Below are 11,096 nucleotides of genomic sequence, written 5' to 3'. Positions count from 1 at the left end.
TTGGATATTTGTATTTGGATAATTATTTTAAATGGTAAAACTATTGAAAACATTTTTATTATAACAAAATCTCACTATCTATCAATGATAGACTACAATAAAAATCTATCATTGACACTGATAGATGTCTATCGCGGTCTCTTGTAGTCTATCATGGATAAATAATAAACCTATAAATAAGTTCACTAATTTTTCTTTATTTGAAAACAACTCTATTTATTTCTTGGTCTCCCACTATTCATAAATAATTCTTTTATAACAAACCTAAACGAAGTAATATGATAAAAGTTTGGTTATTTTTAAATATAGAAAAATGAGTGACAATATTTCGCAAATAGACTATGATAATTTGCTATTAATTGTGAATATTTTCATAAATTTTATCATTTAAAATAATTTTTCTCTAAAAAAAAATTCCCCACATTTCTGCCTTGAAATCGAAATGAGAGAAAACGACATCGTTTTAGAAGGAAAGGCAGTTGAAGGCGCTTGAGAAACCGTTAGCGCCACGTAACCCAGTCGTAACTACCATCGTCTCCATGACCGTACTAAAAAAGCGAAAAGAAAAGAAAAGAAAAGAAAAAGAAAAAGAAAAGGAAAGGAAAAAAAAAATTGAAATTAGAGCTTAAAAATTTGTTCAGTTCTCAGGAATTGCCTCCGACACAAGCTCCGAATGCCACTCTTTCTTCAAGAAAAGCCAAGCCCTAAAACTCTCCTCCTTCAACTCTCTCTCCATTTTCACCATGCCGTGTTCTTCTTTCCTAAGCATCTCTTTCCCTTTTTTCTCTGCCCTTCCCTCATATTAAGCCACCCCATTTCATCCCTTTTCCGATCCTCTCATCGTCTTCCATTTCCATGGCTATCGACGGTGTTTGCACACTTGACGTTGTGGAGTTTCCTCCGCCACCGCCGCCGCCGCCAACGACGGTCGAGAAGCATCGTAGATCATTCTCGCTTCTTTCGTCTCCTTTGATGATCGTTGGGCTCTCCAGGAAGAATGTTCTATATCGCCAGCTTCCACATCAGCCTCTCATGCTCTCTGTCCTTAAATTGGATGGCTCTTGTTTCGGTAATTTCTGTTTCTGTGGCTGTGGAATGTTCTTGTTTCGGTAATTTCTGTTTCTGTGGCTGTGGAATGTTTTCTGTTTGATGCTTTTGTTTATTCGATTTGGGGTAATTTGTGCTGATGCTGGAGAATGGAGATTATTATCTGCTTGTGAGTTTGTTTTATGTCTGATTAAGGGCAGAGATGTTGATGATTTCTATGTTCTTTTCCGTTGTTTTCCTGAATAAGGGCAGAGATATTCAATGCTATTATTTAACCACCAAAGTGAAAAAACTGATGTCCTAAATTTGAAGAATAAGAATGTGTTTGTTGCAACCATTTTAATATAGGAGGACTTCAATGAATTGAGATGTTTGACGCAGATATTCAAGTTAAGAGATCTGCTACTGTTGCTGAATTAAAGGGCGCAGTAGAGTCGGTCTTCAGCCACATGCCACAGAATGGACCGGGAAAGATTTCATGGTTGGTTTATTTCATTATTTCACCATTTGATTGTAAGAATGAGATTACCATTATCTTCTGTCAGATCCTATTATGAAATTCCAGTTATTTCATGTGTTTATTTATCAATGCCGGGCCAAAACTAAGGACGATATATTGATGACATGTTGTTGGAAGTTTGAAGGAGATGCTTAATAAAACTACTTATCAGCTCTAAATTATTAACTTCCCAAGACTTTATCTGCCTTATTCTTAACTTGAGAAAATTTTGATCTGGATATCTTTCAACTATGACACAAAAGTTTATAGAAGGGTACTTCTCAATTTAAATGTTTTCTGTTCTTGTTTGATTCATGGAGGCTCCATGTGTGGTGGCATTTCTGCTTATGCTATGCTGGTCAAAAGTTAGTTGATGACGCAGACTACATCGCAAATTTTGGCATCAAGGATGGTGATCAGGTATGTAGTTAGTTCTATAGCTGTAGTTTATGTAGTCCTTTGTGTTGATGATTTCAATTTCCCGTGATGTCGGATCAATACGTTTACCATCATGACATAAATCAGAGCATTGTTTAGTTGAACAACAATTCAAGTTTCTTTAAATGAGTTAGTGTTTCATTGCTTATACTTGATTATTGATGCACTATTTGTGAATCTAGCTACTGTCAGGAATGTGCTTCTAGGATGTTAATGAAATATGAAAAGGAAGAGTATAGAATTACACAATTTAATGCTTACGTTAATTGGACTTCCTTGTTTTAACATGTTCAGCTTCAATTTGTCCGGCATGTCACAACTGGCTACAATGCTATAAGAAAACAATCAAAGAAATGCGTGGTTTCCTCAAAACTGCTCAGTAGGTGAGACTCTTACCTCTTAAATAGTGATCCTTGATGGGGAAAATCATTATTAACACAAAAAAAATCGGGGACTTGGGCATTAAAAGGACTTTCAAAAGCTTGAGACAACAAAAAAAACATCCATCTTGACAAGTGATAGAATATGCTGTTAGAAACTTTGGGTGCATACAAGATATCCGTTCCTTTAATTATTTATTAATCTAAACAATGTAGGCCCATTTGGTATCTATTTCATTTTTGTTTTTGGTTTTTAAAAATTAGGCCTATTTCGTCCTTTTTTCTTAGAATTTTTTTGCATCTTTCTTAAGCACATGAGTAAAATTCTTAGCCATATTCTATAAACAATAACAATATTTTTAAAAACTACTTTTTATAGTTTTCAAATTTTGGCTTGATTTTAAAAAAAATGTGAGTATAAAGTAGACAACAATGTAAGAAATCTAAAGGTGTAAAAGGTGCTTGCATGCTTAATTTTTACAAACTAAAAACTAAAAATCAAATGGTTACCAAACGGGACCGTACTTTTACCATGGCTCTTCATTGATCCATTGTTTCCAATTGCCAATCTGTTCTACTTACTAAGAGTTCTAAATTCTCAGGATATCATCTCGGTCAAAAAACTACGAGCAAAATGATCAGGAAGATATGGAAAGATATAACTACAACGATATAGAGAGTGGAAGGTTTCAACACCATGGCAATAATGAGCTCTTCATGAACCATGAGCCAAAGATGGTAGTTTTTTTGGGAGGATGGTTCTCTCACACCAAGCTGGCATCCGCAGGAAAGACGCGCATCAATAGCCTGGTTCGTCCATCGGGAACTCGGCCTAGCCTGGTGCGTGGTTTTAAGAATTTAATACAATTATGCCGTGAGAAACGACATTATGAGAAAGTGAATAAAAAGAAGAGATCCATCATAGGAGTCTAAGTAGATTAGAAATTATTAATATACACACACGATTCAATTAGATTGAGTTAGTCAAAGCTCTGATGGGTTCATCTTCCTTCATAGTCCCCTTGATAATAAGGTGTTATAGAGATACCAGAATTCATAATGCTAGTCAGTTGGTGATTATTGTTTTTGTGGTTAATGACAATAATGGTAGGTAATTACGAAATTGTCCATTGATATAGAATAAGCATCCTACCAAAATATCTGTACCTATCAAAGTAAGCTTGACTCAGTAGTATTGGTATGACTTTCGTCTCTAGAGGTCAGAAGTTCAATCATCCACCCTGCAGTTGTTCTACTAAAAAAAATCTTGTACCTATAGAGAAACCAACTTGTACCTTACGGACATAACTCTAAATAGTTTTGTCTTTCTAGTTGTCATTTTCAGTCCTTCGCTTTCATTTACCATCTTTTTGTTCATAATTTTCTAAAAACTTGGTAAATTGCAAGTAGCTGTTTTGCTTTGTTATACATTCTGCGGTGGGTCCTTAATTCTTAGTCTTTTACAAGTTTTGATGGCTACAAAAATTCCAAGTAATGCCTCTTCTTTTCTATGCACGTCATAAATTTAAGAGGGCCAATCATAAAATTGGCAGGAAAAAAATATTATATTATATGATGTTATTTGAGGGACAGATAACAAAATTTTAGGGACTCTCAAAATAAGAAATTGCTTGCTTGTACTTATCAAAACTTAGTATGTACAATATTGCACTCCACAATTTCTTACTAAAAACGTCGTCTTACATCTTTGTGCGATTTTTGTTTTGTATTCAAATTTGGGTATAAAAAGTAATAGCATGTTTACAAGTAATTTTGAAATGGTTAAAATCACTCCTATCATATTTAAAATAATTTCGAAATATACTTTTAATATTTAAAATTTAATTTGTGAAAATTGTGTTTAGAAGTATAAAACAAATCGTTAAATTGATTTTAAATACTTAAAGATATATATCAAGTGATTTTGAATATGGCAAAGGTGACTTTATCCATTTCAAAATCACTCATAAATATGGTCTAAATTAGTTGTTGTAATTTTGAGAGATAAATCCAACTTTGTTTACGGGTGTTGTATACAAATGTTAAATTACAAATATAGTTTGATCGTTGTTTTCTTTGATCTTCAAATTTTAAAATTTGTTTAATGAATGGATGTAATTTCATCTTGTATAAAAAGAAGAAGAAGAAGAAAAAGTCTCTAATAAGTCTTCAAACTTTCCATTGTGTTCAATAGGTCTATAAATTTTCAATTTCAATTGTACTCATTAGGCCCCATTTGGTAACCATCTCATTTGTTTTATTTTTGTTTTATAAAATTAAGCCTATAGACACTACTTATACTTTCAAATTTCTTTCTTTGTTATTTATTTTTTTTACTAATGGTTTAAACAACCAAGCAAATTTTTAAAATTAAAAAAGTAGCTTTTAAAAACTTGTTTTTGTTTTTTAAAATTTAGTTAAAAATTCAATCATTATACTTAAGAAAGGTGCAAATCATTATAAGAAATTGGAAGTAAATATATTTTATTTTCAAAAACCAAAAACAAAAAATAAAAATGATTACCAAATCGAGTCTAGATCTTTGAGTTTTCAATTTTCTGTGTACTAAGTTTTGCGTTTTACTCAATGTTTAATTTTAAAATTGTTTATCAAACTTAATTGCCATGTAATTCAAAAAATTAACATGTCAGCCAATCCGTGTTAGGAGATAATGTTCTAGTCAGTACTCTCTTGGAATAAAGTTAAGTCATAGACCATTTAGAATCATTTTACAAAAAGTGCATTCTGTCCTAAACTTTTTAAAATTGAAAGTCTAAGATTTTATCAGATATAAAAGTCAATTTTATACTTTGGTTCATTTTTGAAAATTTTTATTATGACAAGAAATTATTGGATTGAAAGCTTAAAGATTTATTAGACATTTTTTAAAATTCATGGATGGTATTAGATACAACTGAAACGACCGGTTATACTCTTCTCTTTTTTCCTTTTTTTTTTTTTTTTTTTTTTTTAGTTTTGAAAGTTACTTTATTGCCTTAACCTTATAAATGGGCGTATTAGGGGTGATACCATGTGATTTGTCAGACTAAAACTTCTATTTAGTTGTGTTTTTTATAAGTATCATTATTGTCATTATTATTATTTTTTTTAAAAAAAAAAGCTTACCAAATGTTTTTTTCGTTAATAAAAAATAATAATGATAAGAATCCTTTACGAAAGGAAATAATAATAATAATAATAATAATTTAATGTATTAAGTTATTGGTAGTTGTATTTAAGGATGAGTAACAAAAAGTAAATGAAAAAAAAAATCATCTACATACCTTGAATATATCAATAATGAAAAAAAAAATTAATGAATATGGTGCACACTCTAAATTAATATTAATTACCTAACATTACGTATTGAATAAACTCGATGATTGAATGGATGATAAAATAGAACCCTGAACTCAAGTGATTAATGGGATAGACTGTAAATTCATTGACAATATGTCTACGCTGGTTCAAATCCAGCTCAACCCAATAATTCGAACATCCACCATGAAATATATAACATATTATTCCCTTCTCATTTGATTTAGTCTTTACTGTCCTCAAATAAAAAAATTATTCTATGTAGCAATCCTTACATCTCGTGCTACTGGTGGGATGCCAACTAGTTTTGGTATGTTGAGGGATATCATTATTGTCGAACCCAATGGCTACATCGTATTTACAGGTAAAAGAGTAATTGAACAAACATTGAATAAGATAATCCTTGAGAATTCACAAAAGACTTTTAGTTAAATTTTGATTTTTCAAACAAAATTATCTATCATTTTTTACTACAACAAGAAAATTAGAATCACAAATTTGATAGTCGCTAACATATTTATATGACAATTGAGTTATACTCCTTTTGACATCATCTATTGATTTGAATCATCACCTTCCATATTTTTTAATTAATCTAACTTGCCATTGTCTTATACTATTGAAATAAAATATCATATCTACTATTTAATGACGATGGTATGTTTGGAAAATTTATGATTGGTTTGATTAATTTGTGCTCTTTTTTTTTTCCTTCAAAATTTTCATTTTTATTTACGTTTTTGTTCTGAAGTGGGTCTTTTTGCTCTTTTTAAATTGAAATTGAGCATATTTCTTTTTTAGATTGATATTAGACATTTTGTTTTGTTTTGTTTTGTTTTCCCCTTTTTTTTTGTTTTTCTAATTAAAATAACAAAAGAATCTAGGATTAGACTTTATTTTTGAATAAAAAACAATTTAAATTAATAATGTTTTATTTTCTCCTAATGGGAATTTTATACTAAAAAATCAAACAAAACCAATAAAACATTTGGTAAGCTTGATCTTTCAGTTACTCAATTTTTTGTTGCACTCCTACTCAAAAATTCAATAGCAGGCCAAATTAAGCATAATTTAATTAGTATACGATTGTGTTAACAACCACAAGTTTTGTGGTTCAAATTAAATTTTAGGAAAATTTGCCAAAACCACTCATAAATTATGGTGGTAGTTGCAATGATATTCTCAGACTTTCAGTTGACAAAATTAAGACTTAAACTTATACAAGTATTAAGATTGAGCTCTCAAACTTACATAATGGCAGAAATTGTAATAATTGTATAAGTTTGAGGGATCAATTTTTATCATACGGGAGTTTAATTTCTACAACTATTGTAAATTTAAGGGTTCAATTTTAACGAAGTTTGAGGTCCTGATTTTTACAATTAAAAGCTTTAGGATGTAATTATAAATATCATATATTTTAGGGGTGAGTTTTGCAATTTTTCTTAAAATCTAAACATGAATTTTAGGATTGTTCTCAATTATAGAAAAATGAATAAAAATATTCATAAATATAACAAAATTTCTCAGCCCATCTGGGATAAGTATTTTTAGTGGTATTGTCCTTGAAAATAATATCCATATTTTTTTTTATAAAACTCTTTAAATAAATAATTTAACATTAAAAAAATAATAATAATAACTTGAAGGGGAGAACTTCGAAAAAGAGAAATAAAGGTGGTGGCGTTGAGTTAGAGCGAACAAGTGGACTAATCCGTAATTTCAATAAATAATGCCATTGCCGATTTGCCGGCTCAATCCCCCTTCCCTTCCTCTCTTCCTTCCCATTTTTACACAAAAATCAACACTTTTTCTTCCTTATTTCTTCTCTCTCACTCTTTCGCTCTCATGTTTCTTCCTTAGCTTCCACCGATTTTTCCCACTTCGGTATGTTCTTTCTCTTCCCTCCAAACCCTTTTGCCCTTTTCAACTTCTTCCTCTTCTGCCTCTGTTTTTTGTTTCCCACGAAACCCACACAAACAGGGTCTTTCTTCTTCCTTTTGATTTGGGTCTTCTTTTGATTTCAAGTTTATATGATTATTTTTCTTCCCCAATTAATCAGCCTAGTTTTGATTTTGGTTTCATTCTTTGTTTGTTGTTCCAGTTGGGTTTTTATTTGAATTTCCTGATAGCTGTTGTTGTTTGGTGTAATGTTTATTTTAGTTCTGTGTTTTTCTTCTTCTTACTTAATTTGTGATGCATTTCCTGTGGGTGTGGGGGGGGGGGGGGGGGGAAATTTTTTCCTCTTGTTTCAGATTTGATTTGAAGAATGTCTACACAAGAAGCTGCTTCTCAACCGGTTCCTTCTTTTGAGTATGAGCTTCTTGATGGTGATCCTGATCATGTTAGGACAGTGGTTGCTTCATCAAACTATCCAAGCCCTAGGATTGAACCTTCAAAAGTGAAGCTTAGGCATCGAATTGGGCGAGGCGTATTCGGTGATGTTTGGTTAGCAACTCACCATCAGTCCACTAAGGATTATGATGAGTATCATGAAGTTGCAGTCAAGATGTTGAATCCTGTTAAAGATGACCATTTGAGGGTTGTTTTGGATAAACTTGAGGATCATTTCTATAAGTGTCAAGGTGCAAAGGGTGTCTGCAGGCTGTATGGAGTGTCTATAATTGGTGGGAAGGTAATTCTGGTATCTGTAGCTTCAGCATTTGTAGGGCTATTTTGTTCGAAATATATGTGTAGGTAGGTAATTGTTGAGTGATCTAGGGTTTGGATTAGAATACTCAAGAGGGAGGTCTCAAGTGGCTTATACTTGGATTATCTTGTAGTTTCATCTTTTATATCTCAATATGTTTTAGGTCTTATTCTAGTTAGGAGGTATCCTAACAATTTTATATCAAGATACACTAACTCCCTACCTAATTACCCTTATGCCCCATACTAATACCACCATACTAATATCCGTAACTAGGTACCTTACAGGTTGCTAAGATGTTACTGTCCTTTGTGTGTTCTTTCAGTTATGCATCATCATGAAATTCTATGAAGGATCAGTTGCTGATAAAATGGCTCGCCTTAAAGATGGAAAGCTTTCTCTCCCTGATGTATTGAGGTGATATTTTGATATGGGTTTGAATGTTTAGGTTGACAATGAAGTTGTTATCTGTATCTTTTAGATTAGTGCTTCTAAGTGCTATCTATTGATTGAACTAATAACTTTTGTGGGGGCTACTAATACTCCACATATGCTACTCGTTTCAGATATGGAATCAATCTAGCCCAGGGGATTCTAGAATTGCACTCAAAAGAGATCTTGGTTCTTAACCTGAAACCTTCAAACATGCTCCTTACCACCAAGGATCAAGCAATTTTGGGAGATGTTGGAATTCCTTTTCTACTACACGGTGTACCGATACCAAATATGGATATAATTCAGAGACTTGGGACACCTAACTATATGGCACCAGAACAATGGCAGCCAGAAGTTAGAGGTCCGGTATCGTATGAAACTGATTCTTGGGGGTTTGCCTGCTGCATAATTGAGATGTTGACTGGTGTACAGCCATGGCGTGGGAAATCAGTTGATGAAATATTTCATTCTGTTGTCAGGAAACAAGAAAAACCATGTATTCCAAGTGGACTTCCTCCTCTAATCGAGAATGTTCTTCTTGGTTGCTTTGAATATGACTTAAGGAGTCGTCCTTTATTGACAGACATACTAAATGTGTTCCAGAGGTATGCCTTCTCCTTCATATCTGCTCTGTTTTCCCATGACATTGATTTCCTTATCAATCAAAAAATGCTTCCTTCTTTTGATTGTAAGAGTTGTATGGTTTTCTGTCTATTATTTTTCTTGGTCTCTGATTGAGGTGTATAATTTGTACTTTTGGTTTCGTTTGAATTTCCTACTTGATTCATTTATGCATTTAGCTAGCATTAGTAACTAGTTTCTTTCTTTCTGTACTATCCAACTAAATCTTTGGACTTCAAGTTTTGACCATTAACAGAATTTGTAGACAATAAGGGACATGAGAAGTCTGTTTTAAAGAGAAAATTAAATGTAAGAGAGAAGATACAAGTAATTATAAGGAATGCCATCTCTCTCTCTCTCTCTCTCTCTTTTTGGTATATATATATATAATTAATTGATGGAGTTAATTCTGCTTTGTAGCTCTCAACATGTTAATAGCGACTGGCAAGCCATTGGGAGTTCAAAAGTGTTGAACAAATCAAATGCCACTGGACATACTGAATGGTTTCTCTCAAAGGATCACTTGCAAGTGAATGACTTGGTGCGTTCTAGAAAGCCATTGAATTCATGCAAGTCAGATAATATGAACATCCCTGAAGGAAAGATAGTGGGTTTAGAACGCGAAACTGAAAAGGATGCTTTTGTTTTGGTGAGAGTTCGTGGAATCCATGATCCCGTAAGAGTGTATGCTTCAACGCTTGAGCGGGTGAGTTTCGGGTTAGCAGTTGGTGACTGGATACGTTTGAAGGAAGCAGAAAAGAAACACTCTCCAGTGGGAATTCTTCATTCAATCGATCGTGTTGGTAATGTAGCTGTTGCTTTTATTGGTGTAGAAACTCTCTGGAATGGTAACTCTTCCCAGTTTCAAATGGCAGAATCGTTTTGCGTTGGCCAATTTGTACGGATAAAAGCCAGCATCCTGAGACCACGATTCGAATGGCCTCGTAAAAAAGGAAATGTTTGGGCCACAGGGAGGATTTGGTGGATCCTACCCAATGGTTGTCTCATGGTCAAGTTCCCTGGAATTCTCTCTTTCAAAGAAGAATGTGATTCATACATGGCTGATCCAGCCGAGGTCGAGGCAGTCAACTTTAGCACTTGTCCAGGGATGGTGAAAAAGTACCAACACCTTGAGGACTTTCACTGGTCAGTTAGACCAGTTCTGATTGCATTTGGGATGTTTACAGCAATGAAGCTGGGAATTGCATTTGGGAAGAAGGTGGGGAGATCAAAGGTGAAGAAAGGACAAAGCAACCTTGTGTATTGTGAATCTCAACATATCGAAGGACAGAACGCCAACAATCCAGCTTGGATTCCTCCGCCTGTGAAAAACATTCTTTTCGGAGATGGCGTTAGCACGGTCGCACGATGATGCTACGACCAGTTTGTTCGTTCCATCAGCAAAAAGTTGTGCCAAGTTATCTGTATAGATTAACTTTACTGACTGGTTTATACTCCCAGTACTATGTAAATGCTCCTGTACAGTTGTGAAACAAACAAGCAAGCCAGCTTTGCTTAAGAATGTGTATGTATAGAAGAATAATGTGTTTTATAAATATGGTCGTGTTTATATAAGGCTCATGTCTTAAAAGTGGTTGTAGATTTTCTATGCTGTTTGGTGGATGGTTCAGGCCTTGGACATTGGAACTGTATACTAGCATATAGCAAGTTATTAAATTTCAAATCTTAAAACTAGGATTTTTTTTTT

The 11,096-nt window shown here is 33.2% G+C and overlaps 2 protein-coding genes across 3 annotated transcripts; both read left to right on the top strand.

The window, feature by feature from the left end:
* Positions 1-657: 657 nt before the first annotated feature.
* LOC120086568 (uncharacterized) lies at positions 658-3,702 on the top strand. The gene is made up of 5 exons (XM_039043286.2): positions 658-1,069; positions 1,429-1,528; positions 1,867-1,966; positions 2,279-2,367; positions 2,967-3,702. The coding sequence occupies exons 1-5, from the start codon at positions 856-858 to the stop codon at positions 3,295-3,297; spliced, it is 834 nt and encodes a 277-aa protein (XP_038899214.2). The 5' UTR covers positions 658-855; the 3' UTR covers positions 3,298-3,702.
* Positions 3,703-7,322: 3,620 nt separating this feature from the next.
* LOC120085949 (Protein kinase superfamily protein) lies at positions 7,323-10,963 on the top strand. Of its 2 annotated transcripts, none has more exons than XM_039042281.2 (5): positions 7,323-7,569; positions 7,938-8,317; positions 8,658-8,749; positions 8,899-9,372; positions 9,809-10,963. In XM_039042281.2, exons 2-5 carry the CDS (start codon positions 7,952-7,954, stop codon positions 10,758-10,760), a joined length of 1,884 nt encoding a protein of 627 aa, XP_038898209.1. In that variant the 5' UTR covers positions 7,323-7,569; positions 7,938-7,951; the 3' UTR covers positions 10,761-10,963. The 2 variants fall into 2 exon arrangements, with proteins under 2 accessions (XP_038898209.1, XP_090173950.1); XM_090317824.1 differs by having other exon boundaries at positions 7,411-7,666.
* The last annotated feature ends 133 nt before the right edge of the window (positions 10,964-11,096 follow it).

This window comes from Benincasa hispida, chromosome 9 (assembly GCF_027475165.1).
Source record: "Benincasa hispida cultivar pf3 chromosome 9, pf3_genome.v1.1, whole genome shotgun sequence".
In the NCBI taxonomy this organism is placed as follows: Eukaryota; Viridiplantae; Streptophyta; class Magnoliopsida; order Cucurbitales; family Cucurbitaceae; genus Benincasa; species Benincasa hispida.
Note: the sequence above shows the minus strand (reverse complement) of the source record. Positions and strands in the feature narration are given on the sequence as shown.